Here is a 17,813-nt window from a genome sequence, read left to right as displayed (position 1 = left end):
TATATATATATAATATATACATATATATAATAATTATATATATATATACACACACACATATATATATATATATATATATATATACATATATATATATATACATATCAGGTGTCTGCATATATATATGGTTAGTATATTATTCAACTAAAAATCATTGAAGGACAAACTCTGCGAGTGTTCAGCAGCAGGTCAATCTAGCTATGAGTGTAGTTGTAGGATCAGATGAAGCACGACTCGATGACGAGAGACGCACTCTCTTACCATCGACGGCGAAGGATGATGACAATAGCAGCACACACAGTATAGGCTCAGAAGAGGCGCCGAACTATCGCATCTATCGTGCAGTGGTGGCATGCATCCTCTGGGCGTGTACCAGTTCAGCCAACATCCTCATCGGCGCGTACATTCTACGCACAGATAATTTCAAATACCCCTTGTTAATGACGGGTGCGGGACAGATAGTTAGTAGTATCATTGCCATTCTGTCACGGCCATGGCTAGCCCATCACGAGTTAACTGTGCGTGAGTACTGCACCGTGATTATACCGTTGTCTGGTATGACCGCTATAGCCCTGGGTCTGAGTGGGGCGGTGTATCTATTCCTGCCCGTGAGTTTTGTGCAGATGCTCAAAGCCGCATCGCCAATTGACGTTATGTTGGTGATGTTCTTATTTGGATTACTCAACCCCTCTGGCAACCTCATCCTCTCAGTTGTAGTCATATCCTGCGGGTGTTTGTTTGCTGCCTTTGGCGAGGTGTCCTTTAGTTTGATTGGCGTGGCCGTATTCTTCGCTTCGGATATCATGGATGCCATTCGCTCTGTGTGGACTGAGACTCTCTTAGGGCGAATGGCTCTGATGGACAGTCTGTACTATATAGCTCCTGCCTCATCTGTGTGGCTTGTGTTGTTTGCTGCATTCGATGAGATTCCCAGGTTTATCGCACAGAAAGACTACGAAAAGGTGTTGGCCAAGCCGATGCTGTACTTGGTGTATTCCACTATGGGCTTCGTTGTGCAGATCATGGTGCTGGCAGTTATTAACGAGACCAGCACACTCACGCTCAAAATCGTGGGACAAATCAAGAACATTGCCACTATTATTGGCGGTGTCGTCGTGATGGGGAATCACGTATCCAATCAGCAAATCTTTGCATACTGCGTTGAGACTGTTGGGTTCTGGCTGTATCAACAGACCATGATGGCGGAGCGTGCAAAGGCGGCTAAAGAAGCAGAAGATCTCGAAAGCAACAGTGCGCTGCTGGACGAGGGGCATGGAACATTTGGTGCTCAACACCGTGCGAATAGCAGAAGTCACCCACTTTCATATTCACGCTCACATTCATCACAAAGCACAAGATCGACGACAACACGTACGTATAGCACACTCAGTCAGTATTCACGTTACAGTGTGGACGACCCAGGGCTGGAAGATCGTATGGAGGGACGACTACAGGGACATTAATTTCGCTGTATATATTCGTATATATATGCGTATTAGTGTGTATTCCGAACACCTATATCTTCACATAACTATAATTATATATAGTTTATGTATATATATATATACATGTATGTATATATATATATATGGCCAAATATCACATTGTTCTTAAATTTGTACGAATCTAGACCTACATATTCCTATGCATCAATGTAAATCGTCACCCGCGACGTAATGCAACGGACCTGGACGCCACTATCGCGTTGAAGCCAACGATTTTACGGTGATGCCGGCGTGCGATACAACCATCTGTGAGGCCCTAGAAGGCATCCCTAAATAAAATGTATCTTCTCAACCAACTTAAATATAAAGCTGATATACTTGTATTGGGGTCAGCTCGTTGGAAACGTTATAGAATGTATGGGCAACGTTGCGAACACAGGGCCTTCCACATGTTATGTAGAACCACATTTTTTTCTGATGCACATCCTCGACTTTCCGCATGCACATAAGCATACGATGAATAAATTTTGGAGATGTTTATGTGTATATACATGTCGCAAATAGATTTGCTGCATTGATTATTATCAATATAGCTTTTGGTACAAGATATAAAACGTGCATACAAATCTCGTCGCAATTTCAGATGCTTATTAAAGTGTTATTTAAAGGAAAGTTTGATATGTATTATACAAATATTTTAGACATATTCACTGCGTTGTATTGTAGTTACAGCGTCATACGATGCAGGCAATAAATGTACATACACCTCTCGTTTCAACTTTCGCATTTATATATTGTGCAAGATGATTATGCTTTGGAGATGTTTATTATGTGTATATAATACATGTCAAACAGACTTACTTCGCTGAATCTCGAAAATATGTCATATAGTATAAGCTTTGAAAATTGGTTTCATGTAATATATATTACGCAACTAAATATTGCGTTGGCTGTAGTATTGAGACCTAGGGTAACTACGTATACGCGCAGTACATGCTGTTCAGTCAGCTACGACTTCGTGCGTCGCGGGTAGGAAATAAAGATATAAACCGTCGAATAAGGTGAAATTTGGTCGAGTTGCAGCATAAAGCTTATACAGCTGTGGTGGATATTGTGATAGATTCCTTGGGTCTAGCTTTTTGGTTTAGGGCACAGCATTTAAATCCTGTTAGACAGCATACATTTCGGAATAGTATGAGAAAATTATCAAACTGCTATGCTATGCATCTATAGTACACGTAGCGAGTATATAAGAAATCTCAGATCCGAGACCAATAAAAATACCATGACACTCTTTAGTATCTATACCGCGCAACAACTGAACTTTCACGTGGTGCATAGATATTGTAAGCAGAGCACACAGCACATAATGAAGTAGTTCACTTCAAACAGCTCTGATCTGTTTAACAGGGTGCTGATATGGTGCAAACCCGCTAACATGTGGTAAACATGCACTTTGGTCCTATTGTTATCCTCTCTTGGTGCGCTTACATCTATGTTGATACATGTATAGACTGATGGGAGAAATTTATATAGCAATTGCAGAGTAGTCATTCAATAGATCATCTATACAAATTTGTACTGTATAATTTACAGGGATTTGTGTGTGTAGCATAATTTATATTTTCTTCGGAAAAATAAAATAGATTAAATTCCACATAGATTTAGATTACTGATAAGTGAATAAACGATAAAAACATGATTGTGTGGATATAGAATTTTCGTTGTAAACTGAATACAGTACAACTAAATGTATACCGTCGTATATTCAACTTCGGACATTCGTGTTTTAACTATTCAATATTCAGACATTAAAAACATATTAAATACATATTCGAGGTTACGAACTTGTTGCATACTGCCAGATTGCTTCAAATCCGCAAGAATCATAACAGAAACAAATACTGAAGTGCGCGCACTGGGACAGCCTCTAAACTCTGAAGGCTGGGCCCTGGGCCCTTGATTGTGACTCATCACTACCCACTGGGCACAGGGCAACCAGTTGTATATAGGTATGCGACTGCTATTAAATCACTGAAAACATACTGTATATTGATGCTTTCGAAAGCGCATAAGGTCCACTGTGTAATTAGTACAGTGTAGATAACCACACCAGCACTATGGTATTCAACTTGCCTCCCAGGTACTTCAACAAAGCGAAAGTGGCTACCCACAAAACATGGTTCATCTTCGTTGGCAACGTTTTGGGTAAGTAATCAAACCAACTTTTTCCAACTGATTCCAACTGAATGCAGCTTCGTTGCCTATGTAAACTGAGAATCTAAGCCGTGTTCAGTTTTTTCCAATGCATTTCATTTATAGTGTCAATTCTTTCGGAAAAATATTTATACTTTTCCAGTTGCTAAAGGGGTAATGTATAGTCAAAGGGGGTACTGCAATCAACCTCACTAAACCTTTGTATACTTTTTCTCCCTTGCAGAATGGTACGAATTCAGTGTCTTTGGGTATTTAGGTATGTGGCATAAAGTTCTTTGCCTTGACATTTCGCGCTTAAGAATTATATGCAATAGTTGCTGTCTCAGAAGCACAGCTAGTTAGTCGTGAATCCTATAGTGATCGAGTGTATTCTTGATATGACTATAGCCCTATACATGAACGCTTATAGTAGTGTAGCAGTTTGTGTGAACAACTACAAATAATGTTTGATGGTGTTCATTCCCGCTTATTCACATGTACAAACATATGCGCTCTATGTACTTGCAAATGCTCTCATTAGAGCAGACACAAAGTTGTTGTTCAATGGCCGTGGTGCCGTTATTAAATTGGTTCGTATCGGTGTGCACTTGTGTGAACGTACGGTACAAATATATTCATTGGTATAAAAGGATAAACGCACCTGTACCTCAATAGTATATTTCTATCAGTGCATGCAGTTGGTATTCCCGTGCGTTGTGTATAGCTGTCACTGCAAAAAAAACGCACCCTTTTTCAACGTCGTTCATATTCAACATTCCCCTCCCCCGGGTGTTGCGTGATACGTAAGGCAGACCTTGGGATGATGAAGGGCTTGCGAGCTATACCATTTTCTCACGTGGTTTAATGTCCGAGTATAACGTTGTATTTTTTACCCATGTGAAAGCCCTCCAGTTGCTCATATACCTTGCCGGTTGTTCCATCACAGTAAATGAAATTGAACAGAATTTCTTCAACGGATCGGGCTCGCTCGCGACGTGGTCTGCTTATGCTGGTAAGTGTTTATAAACATCCTTGTGTTTCACTGATTGCAGTTTGGTTACAATGTATATTCAAATACAAGTTAAGTTATTGGTAGTGTGTAAAGAGTTTCAAATGGACCTTATGCTTATGATACGTCCACTATGCTGGCATATAACTAATATACCTAATATTCCCCATATAAACAATCTCCACGCATCGTGCATACTTTGTATTACATCATGTAAGCGCGGCGTGATCACGAGTCCATTACAAGTCAGATGAATCTGCACATCATTTCATCTTTTACCTCGATATAAACCCTAAAATGCACATCTGCTCGCCATATATAGGACACCCTCTCCTCGCAAACTAACAAGAAGCACATACGACACTCGTACTAACACGCACCATGCCTTCCGCGCTGCTTCTGCGCAGTTACATTCCTAGCACGTCCTCTGGGAGCGCTGATGCTCGGCTGGGTGGCTGATCACTGTGGACGCAGGACAGCCCTCCTAATCTCTCTGCTGGGCATGATCCTCTCCACTGTGGGTCAGGGATGTCTGCCTTCTAGCTACTGCTGTGGTGACGTTCCAGGCGTTATCGGCGTGGTTATGCTGATAATCCTTCGCGTGGTGCAGGGCATTTGCACTGGGGGCGAGATAGGCGGTGTGTCTACGTACTTGGCTGAGCATGAGGACAAGCATGTGTTGGGCATGCTATCGGCTACTGTGGGTATTGGGGCGTCCATTGGGTTTATGTTGTCTAGTATGGTCATTCTCATTCTGCACCTTGCACTGAGTGACGAGGACATGCTGCTATGGGGATGGCGTGTGCCGTTTCTCCTGGCTATCATACCGGGATGCTTTGCATTGTATGGCCGGAACTATCTAGAGGAAACCGATGAGTTTTTGGATATGGTAGCTCTGGAGAAGGCTGGTCAAAAGATGGACAGCAACGATGTTGCACACATATCCGCAGCCCCACAGGACCCCTCGATCACCACCAGCATTACATTTGACGACAAAGATACCTCCGCGAAATGGGGAGATAAAAGTGACATCGCAGGTTTGAGCGCGCATGACGATCCTGAGCGTGAGATGGATGTGAGTCCAGCAAGCACAACCACACCACCCTTACAGGCATACGCCACACAGGTCACGGCAGGTAATGAGGGAGAGGCTATGGATGATACGGAGTACGAGGTGGATGATATCACGGGTGCGCGTGTACCACGTATGAACATGCAGAATGTGCAGAAGGATAGAGCCGTGTTGCCGACGCCTCAATGGCAGGATGGTGCTGATCCTGGGGCCCAGGAAGAGGGTCTTGCGGTGCCGCCCTCGGAGGGGAATATACTGCCAGACAAGAAACAGTATAAACAGGACAAGATGGAGGCCAAGAGGCTGTCACTCGCCAGTGCGAATCAGCGGTCGAAGTTCCCGTTGGGCGATTTGGTGATGCTGTATCCCTACCAGACGTTCACGGTTCTGTTTGGATTAGCAGCATACTCGTGTACATGGTACGTGACGCTGGTGTACAGTTTGGACTACATCCGTGACGAGCACAATGTCAGTGCGAGTTCGGCCATGGGCATGGCTGTGGTGGGCAATGCCATTGCGGTGGTGGTGGGGCCTTTCAGTGGTGTACTGGTGGATGGCTATGGCGTAGGCAACCAGATGATGTGGGGTGTGGGTTCTCTAGTTGTCTTCAGTGTACCTGCGTGGGCAGTGCTCGTCAACGTCAACAATATCGCGGTATTCTACATCATACAAGCCTTGATGGGAGTGGTGAACGGGTGCTTATGTGCCACACCATTTCTGTGGGTAGCTGAGGCCTTCCCCACTAACATGCGTGCGAGTGGTTTCTTTGCATACAACATCGCCGTAAGTGTATTCGGTGGATGTGGGCCGCTTATCTGCGATGCGATGGTCAGAGGTTGGTCCGCGTGGGGCCCAGCATTGTACGTTTTGGTGTGCTGTGTGCTGTCACTCTTTGTGGTTTGTTTGTCATACTATCTAAACAAGAGGGGTACGGCCACCATGACGCATATCCGACACACTCCCTATTAGAAAAGACCATATAGCCGTCTTCGCCCTTCATATGAAGCGTAAGTAAATAACCTGCAAGTATTGTAACTAGTGACAACCAATAAATTCCTATCTTTATACTTGACTCAATTGTTCCATGTCCCTAGTGTGCTTGTGACTTTCTTCCTACTGAGATGATCTGGAGAGCAGCTTTTGAAACTGTCACTATGTTCTCGCCAGGCTATAGTTTGAACTCATTCACTCGCAAACATGATGATGTTCGTGTGCAAGCCATTCAGTGCCGATTGCACCCAAATCATCGGTCACGTTCTTTATCATATCCAGACAAGTAAATTCCCAAGTTCCTCTTTCGAGATTACACAGGAACAAACATGCCTAATGGCTTAGTAGATTATGGCAAACTGTGCTCTGTATGCATGAGTGGCTGCTCCACACAATCCTGGCCGAGAAATGAGAAATGATCTGGCATTGGATTTAGACATGCTCTATTCTACTGTGCTATTCTTTGAGTTGCCTATAGGTATGATCATATTTACGCGGTCAGCATTTACAACTGCGTTCTATAAAATTCCTCAAGTTTTTGTTTCTTGATATGAAGTTAACACATTGTAACAGATCATACAGGTATGATCTCATTATGCAATTATATAGTATGTGTAGCTGTACGTCTACGATGAAAACGTCTGCGATGAATAATACTATCTACTACTCTATGCTATCTACTACTCGCCTTTGCCGCCTAGGATTCATTGAATACTCGACTGAGTATTTTATTTGTTGATTGACCTGTTCGGATCAGTTGACTATATCCAACGGTATGTTTACCTACAACTATTGTCCCTATAATCAATTTTTCGGTAAAAGTTGTCCTCGGCTATACGTGCTATTCCTGGCAAAGTTCTAGTAACATAAACCAAGCATTGTCTATGCGCGGCTTTGTTGTACATTACCCACATCACACACACTCGCATACAAAGAAGTTCTTCGTAATACAATAAATGCAGAATTCCGTCACATATTTGGTTTTCCTGTGCGTACGTTGGACCCACGGGTCTAGTAGTTGATACATACATATTTGAAGGCAACTAAGAGACGGAGCGCGTGAGTTAAGACATAAAAAGGATACTGTCACTGAAAGTAAACCATATATCGATCGAGGCCGCGCACCCAATATGCAAGTTTGGTGCTGTACCCGAATAGGTAAATAAACAATATATCGTGACAGGTGCTAGTACATGGCCAAATACAAAGAGGACTCGTCCCGAATTGGCATTAATCGCGCACTTTTGGGTGGCAACTTTTTGGATTAGTGCACTGTGGATTTGTCGCAAAGCTATTTTTGAAAGTCAGTCCGCAACGAATAAAGATGAGAATGAATAGCTGCAGAACACTTGCAGGAATCATCGATCACTCTGCTCAAAGCAGAGCAAGGCTTGCTGGATTGATTAGCTTAAGAAAAAGGAAAAGCCTTGGCTGTGATCGGAATCATCCAGGTGAACACCGATCGCTGCTGTGTTACTACTAATTGACCCGTGATTCGCTGTCAGTTGAATTGATGAACTTTATCCTCGGCCATTTTATCATTCTAGCCAGAAAATTTTTATCATTCTAGCCAGTATGTTGGAGTACTTGTTGACTTTTTTACGAACCTCAGTCATATGGCCACAGTTTTGATATTTTACCACGATTTGACGTGTATATGTTCTAACGGTATAAGGACTGTGAAGTGTATAGTTATTGTGCATTGAAACTCTGCTAGGTACGGCCCTAAATACGGCGACATGGATTTGGTAGTTATATATCTGATGGTGTTCGAGACCACCCAGGTGTAGAGTCGGATACAACTACAACAGAACAGTTAGCTGCGGTTATTGAACAGTCGTTCCTATATGATAGATTGAATATTCTTCTAGGGTAAATCGTGGCCATGTTATTTTATGCCATGTGTTGTAGTGAATCCCGATGGGTCTACTAGTAAAGATATTCCTGCGAGCTGGGAAAAATATGCTGACAGTATATCGGCAATGCGCATGACGGAAGATAAAGAGCGTCATCCAATATTCAAACTTTAAGTGATGAATACGTAGGCTCGGCAGTAAACTTTAACATGTACTTACACGTGGTGAAACAGTTTGGAGCAGACATACCGGACCGGATAGGTAATCTGGTAGCGTAGAAAAAAACAAGCGAGTCAGAGAAATCTACAGAGAAAGAAGAACCGCGCTCGAATACTAGTCCCCGACGACAAACCATTCGCTCTCTGGCTTACCAGATTACTGGCCACAGTGTTGGGATCAAAAGCTCCCCGCAGTATTGTCGAGGCATGAAACTCATGATGAGATGCCAGTGATATTGTTCAGCGCCACTATGGCTGAATATCGTTGGTCGAATCTACATCAGTGTCTATATGTTAATTACTTAACTGTTGTAGACAGAATGAAATCGAAAGGAATCGTCCTGGGAGACAAGAGAGGACTAAAATACTCCATTCTATCCTAAACGACTATCTTCAAATACTAAATAGATAAAGTGTTGCAAGGACGACTCGTTATTTCCAATTGTTGGGCCAGAGATGAGCTTGCAATGAGCCGAGGTGCCATAAATTTTCACTCTTTACTCTGGAAAACAAAAGCATGTGAATTCATACATGAATTGATAGATGGCGCACTCGAAACGTGCAACAGTTCAACGTATTTTATTTTATTAATGAGCAAAAGATGTTTTCAATTTGAAAGCAAGGCAGTGAAAAGGACAACCGACTTACTACCTCACATACTGAAGTTCATCACTACGGACACGCAGCAGGAAGGAAAGATCAAACCTTGATGTGCCTATTGATACGCCCTTATAGTTGGAAAGTAGCAAAGCTTAATCCCCTAACTGCATAGGACAAACAACTGAAAGGAAGACGGGTCAAAGGTAAAGATGTTGCAGTATATTCGATTGGCAATTTTGATAAATGTGAACCTCATGAGGATATAGCTTATGAAACTGATTTATCACGTCTGTGTATATAAGGGTTCGATGTGAAGAATGAAGACAAGAAGCAGAACGAAATCAACTTGACTGATCGCAGATCGACTAATAAAGGCATTATTAGCGAAAGGGATAATGCCGTAGGTAGTGATGGAAGGCGATTTCAATGAACAAGAAGTATCAACCCAATTAGACATTCTGAACGATAACGGTGAAAATGCACTCAAAGTAAATGAGGTTTGGATTTTGATACGGAGCTGTTGGCTACTAACTTTTTTACTTCATCATGTGTAAGAAGTCACTGCAGAGTTTAGAAAGTTCCTTAACTACTGGAAAGACGACATAATTACTTTCTGATAACGATGGAGAAGATAACTCGGGAAAGAAAAAAGGGATTCGCGGCAGCAGTTCTGTCCATTGCACGAAATTCGCCTTTTACCATCGACGAGTTTATTACAATGCCGAATATTGCGTTTATTACTACAACGTCAACTACTACTACGACGACCATAACAGTACCGGCTATGACGTCGACTGCTAATGCGTTGAATACTATGACTACTGTGCCGACTACTGCGTTGACGACTACTGTGACGACTACTAAGTCGACTTCTACTACGTCAAGTACTATGACTACAGTGGCGACTAAAACGTATGACTATTACTACGTCGACTATTGTGACTACTCTGTCGACCACTATGACTGCAGTGGCGACAACTATGTCGACTGATACTACGTCGACTAATGTGGCTACTGTGGCGAACACTACGTCGTCGACTACTACTACGCTGACTACTGTGAATACTTTATCGGTTTTGTGTTGACTACTACTTGCCGTTTTTGAAATAAATAATATTATCCCTATGTCGACTGCTACTCTGCCGACTATTACGTCGACTATTGCTGTGCCGACTACTGTGTCTACTACAACTATTGCGACTGCTATGCTGCTATGTCAACTGATACTATGTCGACTACTATGCTATTATGTCTACTGATTCTCTTTTGACTACTTTGACTATTGTATCGACTACTATGTCGACTATTACTTTGGCGCCGACTGCTATGTCGGCTGCTACTACATCGACTGCTGTGTTGACTACTACTGTGCCGACTACTATGGCAACTGCTATAGTGGCGACTGCTACTATGCCGGGTATTATGTTGACTACTACTGTGTCGAGCACTATGAACGCTGCTACTCTGCCGTCTGCTATATTGCTATGTCGACTACTACTACGCCGACTACTGTAACTACCGTGCCGACTACTATGCCGACTACTATGTCGACTGCTACTACATCGACTACTACTGTGACTATGGTGCCCACTACTATTGTGTCAACTATTTAAATACTGTACACACTAATATGTCGACTGCCTACTACGCCGACTACTACGCCGACTGCTACTATTCGACAATCACTGTACCGACTATCAAGCAAACTGCTACTTCGTCGTTTACTACTGTACTGGCTATTATATCGCTGCTACTGCGTCGACCACTACTTTGCCGACTACTACGGCAATTACTACTATTCCCACTGTTATGTCGTCTACCAATGTGTCGACTACTATGACGGCTACTGCTATGCCGACTACTATGTTGCTATGTCGATTGCAAGTACATCGACTACTGTGACTACTGTGCCGACTACTATGTCGACTAGTACTGTGCCGATCACTATATATGCTGTTACAACGTCGACCACTCCTGTGCCGACTACTATGTCGGCTGCTTTTGTGGGTGGCTGCGAGTACATTGGTTGCTACTACGCTGACTACTACGTCGACCGCTGCAATGTCGACCACTGTGTCGACTTTTACTCTGTTGCCGACTACTATGTCGACTGCAACTGCGTCGACCACTCTGTGGTTGCTGTGCCGACTACTATGTTGAATGCTACTACGTCGACTGCAACTTCGTCAAATACTATTCACATCGACTGCTGCTACGCCAATTACTTCTGTGCCCAATATTGCGTCGAGTGGAAATATGCTGATCGCTATGTCGACTACTACTGTGCCGACTACTATGCCGACTGCTACTACATTGAGCACTACCGTGACTTCTGTGCTGACTATTATGTTTACTGCTACACCGACTGCGACTACGTCGATTATTACATTCACATGCTCGACTACAATGGCGACTGCTAACAAGTCGACTACTTTGTAGCTATTTCGACTGCCACTACGTCAAATACTGTGGCTACTGTGCCGACAAATATGCCGGCTGCTACTGTTGGTGGCTGCTACTACGTTGGCTAACACTTCGCTGACTACTACGTGGACTGCTACAATGGCGACTCCTATGTCGACTATTAATCTGTCGACTACTATGTCGTCTGCAACTGCGTCGACTACTATGTCGTCTGCAACTGCGTCGACCACTACTGTGATTACTGTACCGACTACTATGTACTACGTCGACCACTACTGTGACTACTGTGCCGACAACTGTGTCAATAGCTACTACGTCGACTACTATTTCGACTGCTACTAGGTCGACCCCTACTATGGCTACTGTGCCAACTACTATGTCGAATGCTACTACGTCGACTGCACCTGTGTCGACTACTACATCGACTGATTACTACTGTGCCAGACTACTGCGTCGAGTACTATTATGCTGATCGCCATTCCGACCACTACTGGATCGACTACTACGTCGACTGCTACTACGTCAACCACTACTGTGGCTACTGTTCCGATAACTCGACTGTGAACAACGGCTACTGCGCCTATTAATACTGTGCCGACAAATACATCAACTGCTAGACTGTGCTGACTACTATGTCGAATTCTATTACGTCGACTGCAACTGTGTCGGCTACTACATCGACTGCTACTATGTGGACTACTTCGGTGCTAACTATTAATGCGTCGAGTCCTACTATACTGATCACTATGTCAACCACTACTGTGCCGACTACTATGCCAGCTGCTACTACATTGAACACTTACTGTGACTACTAGTTGACTACAATGTTTATTGCTGCGACTTCGACTACAACTGTGCCGACTACTACATCGACTGCTACTATGTGGACTACTTCGGTGCTAACTATTAATGCGTCGAGTCCTACTATACTGATCACTATGTCAACCACTACTGTGCCGACTACTATGCCAGCTGCTACTACATTGAACACTTACTGTGACTACTAGTTGACTACAATGTTTATTGCTGCGACTTCGACTACAACTGTGCCGACTACTACATCGACTGCTACTATGTCGATTACTACTGTGCCGAATACCATGACGACTGCTACCAAGTCGACTACTACGTAGCTATTTCGACTGCTACTATGTTAAATGCTGTGGCTACTGTGCTGACTACTATGCTGGCTACTACTGTGGGTGGGTGCTACTACGTCGACTACTACTACGCTGAGTAGAGCGTCGACTGCTACTTTGCCGACTTCTATGTCGACTATCACTCTGCTGACTCCTACTATGTCGACTGTGTCTACTTCGTTGACTACTGTGACACCGACTACTTATTGTTTTCTATTGCATTTTCAAATGCGGATTGTTATCAATATCTTGTGTTTGCGATTTATGTATTCTGAAATTTCAGATGTACGCAGATATTCCTATTACGTGTATTAGGAACCCGCTATATGACATATGGTTCACTTCTTATCTTTAAATTATGCGAACAACGATGGGAAACTAAAAATGGCTTACGGATAGGGCTTGACTAGACTATGTAATTGCATGGTAACCCCTGTCTGCAACGATGGCCACCAATTCACTACCAGCCACTTTGCCTGCATACAGCAACTGTTCCGACGCAACCTGATAGACCCGAAACTGCGAAATGCGTCATCACACTTTTTAGTCCACAAGTCTCCTAGTTTGCCTTTATGACATCTTAAGTGTCCAAAGGGTTTAAGATAATCAGCCAAATGTGGTACTCCATCTGAATAGAAGTTTACAAACCCACACATGCTGTTCGCATCTCTTCCTGTAGTTGGTGTTCGCCAATCTAACAGGTGTTCCACCTTACCGGGGTCGATCTTAATACCTTCCCCAGATATATGGTAGCCTATGAGCTGTATTTCGCTCATGGCGAAGTGACATTTCTTCTCGTAAATTTTGAAGTTTTGTTCGTTGAGTCTCTGAAGGACTCGCCTGACTAATGCGGCATGTTCGCCCTTAGTCTTGGAAAAGATGACTATGTCATCTATATAGACTTGCACGTTAGGAATGTCTGCGAACATTTCCTCCATTACTTGTTGGAAGAATGCTGGTAAGGAGTGCAACCCGAAAGGTGCACCTCTAAACCTGTATTGTTTATCTTTCCATGTAATAGCCGGGCCTCCACATTAGACTGTTATAAACGTACTCTTAAGCAGTACGTAAACTATAAACGTACTCTTAATAGTACGAGGAACTTAAGTCTCCTAAATGGTTTTTAACGGTTTTATTAATCAATGCCTTTTCCATTTTACATCTTTATTACCCCTTGTAAAGTCCATGGTTGAGGACTTTCGGTGCTCTATTCCTCGGATAGTGGTTGGATTATAATATTGGGTGATTCATGCGTCTGGATAACATACCCAGACTTAATTGGTTTCCGACGATTGTCATCCCAATTGGGTAAAAGTGGCGGAGTATTTCTACCTGCCTCTGGGTCTATAATACCCTCAACCTAAAGTTCTGGTGGTAGTGCCTCGTAAGGTATAAATACGCTGAGCATATCTGGCTCATATGCCACAGGTGTAGCGCTCGAGTCTTTACGTTCTTCGGGCGTAATTGCCTGTCGACGTTCTGTCCACTTCTTCAGAGCTTCAGTAATGCCTGGAGAAACATGCTCGCGTAAGTGCTGTGTATGTTTTTCTGATCTATACAATCAATCTAGACGTTCAACAGTCAAGTCTTTCATAAGGGTAGCCAACTCATTCTTAAAATCAGTGTTTTCAGTAATTAACTTACTTATGCGCGTTAGCTTAGTAGTCTCGGACGTAGATTCAGGTTTGCCACTTGAGCTTACCTCCTCTTCTGGTTACATTATAGGTTCTTTCTGAGATTTGTCCTTGTCCCCTATAATTGGGAACTCCCTTATAATTGGGAACTCCCTTATAATTGGGAACTTTTCTTGCTGAGTTTCGTCAGAAGAATGAGTTGGTGCGTCTTGAGACATGTCCCTTGTCTCACTTCTTGTCTTCGTAAATGCAAGCTTTGAAGTTGAGGCAATAGTTGGCCCTCGGGCTCTATCTATAGGAGTAGTCTCTTTAATCGGAGTGGCTACATTCTTATCCGAAGCATTGTCCTGTTGACTATCATTGTCGGAGACAAGTGCCTCGGCTACGGTGCGGTTAAACGCATCGGCAGCAGTAGCTGCGGCAGCGCTAGCGGCTTCTCTCTCCATCTTCTTACGTTCAGCCTTGCGTTTCTTTGCAGGTGTATTGTCTTTCTTTGTCATAATCTTAACTTATGACTTTAGTCTTTTTCTCTTCAGGAATGACTGTGCTTAGGAAAATTCCGTGGTAGTTCTCTACCTTTACGTTCAAGTAGTCTAAGTAGTTGATACCTTTTCTAACTTTAAAATGTGTAAGATTCGGTCTATCAAGGCGATATTAACGCCTTAGAGTAATTAAACGCTTAGGTTAAGTTTAAGTATCGTGAAATTCGAAGTAAATAAACGAAATGAGTCTTTTGGTAAAGTTAGGTATGCCTCGTGGAAACAGCAATACTGTGAGGGATTGTGAGGCTGAGACATTGCCTGTATACAATCCTCGCAGTACTGTTTTCGCCGAAGGGATTTTATTTAGCGTTTCGTTGACGCTCTACTAGAAACTATGGCATGTTTCGTTGGGGGCGATCCGAGAGACTCAAAAAAATTATATCTTTAGAAGAAAAAAAGAAAAGAAGAAAAAATACTCTTGATGTCCATAGTTATTGCATTAACCAATAACTTGCCACTTATCAAGAATTACCGACTTAGCCTTCATCAGACTGGCACATCTGGTTGGCTGAACGGAGGCTAAACTAGGTAACGCTAATAGTCCCTAGAAACCTATATTCGGTTGAGCCATCTCGCTACCGAAGTATTCAGATATAAATAGATTTGGAAGTAATCGTAGTTCTATTAATAGAACTAGTCGTCCAAATCATATCTTTGGCATTTTAATCTGGGCTTTTAATGGCCTTATCCAAATATCTGATATGTAAAAAAAGGTATTAATTAATAAAACCGTTAAAAACCATTTAGGAGACTTAAATTCCTCGTACTATTAAGAGTACGTTTATAGTTTACGTACTGCTTAAGAGTACGTTTATAACAGTCTAATGTGGAGGCCCGGCTATTACAGGTAGACCCCTCCTTTTGGTTTCATTAGGAGTATACTACAACATACGGACAATTTCAAGGATAGAAGTTTTGTGTGATCTATATTTAGCTCTTGCGACTTACATTATACAGTACTCAGGTCATTCGTTTCGAAACTGGGATCTTAACATCAACATTCATGACTGAGAGCATCTTCACGTTTCAGGTTAGTTTATTATTATTGTTAGTTTATTATTATTGTTAGTTTATTATTATTTCTTGAGCCGTCATGCACACAGTTTTGTCTGTCCCTGTATCGCAGAGAAGGAGGGTATGGAGCAATTTGCTGGTCTCAAGGGCCAATTCCATCAACCCACGTTGGATGCCTTAGCAGTGCGTATAACAACGCGAGACTGTACGGCAATTGACCCTGACCAGGAAGAAGCTGTTCATGGCCGAATTTTCCGTTTGTTCTCGGATCAGCTTTGTGGGATGTAGCTGGACGGGATCTTCCACCAGCGTGTACTTCTTATCGGTGGCGATTGATACGTATTGTGAGGAATTATTCTCCTCTCTACAGACTCTTGCACCAAACAAACTCTCAACCCCGTCGTGGTTTGATCAGAGACTGTCGTAAGGATAGCATATTGTTCAACAACAAAAAAATCACAAACTTTATTACGACATTACCTAGTCAAGTTTTAATGGAAGCTATGTTTAAATGGCGTAAGATAGCAGTAGCGGATGCCGACCTCTATGCTGTGGATTTTGCATCCTTCTTGAAGGGTGCGATCGGTGACGACACCACCCCGTGGAAGTACCAACCCCAAGGAATGCAAATGGGAAGTTGACGGATGAGCAGGTTGCGAAGGCCGCGAAGGCTGCTCGCACAGCCGCAGAAAAACTGCATAGCGCTCAAGACCAGTTTGCAATGGGTAGAGCTTTGAAAGTGGCATTGGCTACTGAATTGTATGCGACAGCAACGGTTCCGTGTACCCCAGAAGAAGATGTTTGCAAAGATGAATGTTACGACGGATTTCGTGATAAGAACGATCCGAATAATTTATAACTTTTGGCGGGCCGCTCAGGAGTCCTATTTAGGAAACTTGCCACAGTGGAATATCCTAATAGGCCTATTGCTTTTTGGTCTCTGTATTGCTTTTTGGTCTCTGGAGGGCAAGGCCCCTGAAGAAAATAGGAATATTCTATTACAACCTTTCTCAGGAGGGGTAATAATAAACCACCTGGATTTTGGAATCTAGGAATGGCATATAGTCCGTTGAAAGAGGTGTTACCCCATCTACGTATAGTGTGTATTTGTGTGGTTGAGCAGGCGTACAGTGTTTCTCGCTCTAGATCACCTCATATCATATCCGGATAAACAAAGAAACTTTGTACTAGTAAGGCAGAGTTTGAGAATATAAAGCATTCGTTACGGTACGCGCAATCTCACGGACTAGCGTGTTAGTTGTCCCCCGTGTTCTTTCAACATATAATTACGAAAAGAAGAAAATACTGAATACCAGAAAAATGACAATCACGATGGCAGGGAGACTCCTTACCGCCCAAAATGTGCGCAACACATCCCTTCGGCGTATGATGCGATCTGCACGCACAGGTGTACTGGAGATGAACTTCGTTCGATGCTTCTCTGCGTCCACAAGACTACACCATGACTTTGATTATGATCTGATAGTCATAGGTAAGTATTTGAAGGTTAGGTTTTAGTACACAATCCATGTGTCGTGCCATTTTCTTAATACGCCAATTTCTGGTAATGTCCCACAATATGTATAAATTGCCTGTTCGCACTATTTAACTCTATTGGTTTTGCCATGTACACTGGTGAGAAAGCAAGGTGAGAATTTCCACTTTCTATATATA

At 42.9% G+C, this 17,813-nt stretch overlaps 2 protein-coding genes across 2 annotated transcripts; both read left to right on the top strand.

Annotated features, from left to right (window-relative positions):
* Positions 1-58: 58 nt before the first annotated feature.
* Positions 59-1,815, top strand: SARC_07258 (hypothetical protein). Its single transcript, XM_014298810.1, has one exon. The coding sequence runs from the start codon at positions 201-203 to the stop codon at positions 1,461-1,463; it is 1,263 nt and encodes a 420-aa protein (XP_014154285.1). The 5' UTR covers positions 59-200; the 3' UTR covers positions 1,464-1,815.
* Positions 1,816-3,492: 1,677 nt separating this feature from the next.
* Positions 3,493-6,788, top strand: SARC_07257 (hypothetical protein). Its single transcript, XM_014298809.1, has 4 exons — positions 3,493-3,653; positions 3,886-3,918; positions 4,588-4,653; positions 5,058-6,788. Exons 1-4 carry the CDS (start codon positions 3,566-3,568, stop codon positions 6,689-6,691), a joined length of 1,821 nt encoding a protein of 606 aa, XP_014154284.1. The 5' UTR covers positions 3,493-3,565; the 3' UTR covers positions 6,692-6,788.
* The last annotated feature ends 11,025 nt before the right edge of the window (positions 6,789-17,813 follow it).

The sequence above is a fragment of the Sphaeroforma arctica genome, assembly GCF_001186125.1.
Source record: "Sphaeroforma arctica JP610 unplaced genomic scaffold supercont1.564, whole genome shotgun sequence".
NCBI lineage: Eukaryota > Ichthyosporea > Ichthyophonida > Sphaeroforma > Sphaeroforma arctica.
Note: the sequence above shows the minus strand (reverse complement) of the source record. Positions and strands in the feature narration are given on the sequence as shown.

What these genes read in the sequence shown, in the direction of transcription:
- SARC_07258 (XM_014298810.1), top strand. Translation starts at nt 201, where the DNA reads ATGAGTGTAGTTGTAGGATCAGATGAAGCACGACTCGATGACGAGAGA.
- SARC_07257 (XM_014298809.1), top strand. Translation starts at nt 3,566, where the DNA reads ATGGTATTCAACTTGCCTCCCAGGTACTTCAACAAAGCGAAAGTGGCT. An exon ending in CTTCGTTGGCAACGTTTTGG is followed by an intron (nt 3,654 to 3,885) that starts GTAAGTAATCAA and finishes TCTCCCTTGCAG; the next exon opens with AATGGTACGAATTCAGTGTC. An exon ending in GACGTGGTCTGCTTATGCTG is followed by an intron (nt 4,654 to 5,057) that starts GTAAGTGTTTAT and finishes GCTTCTGCGCAG; the next exon opens with TTACATTCCTAGCACGTCCT.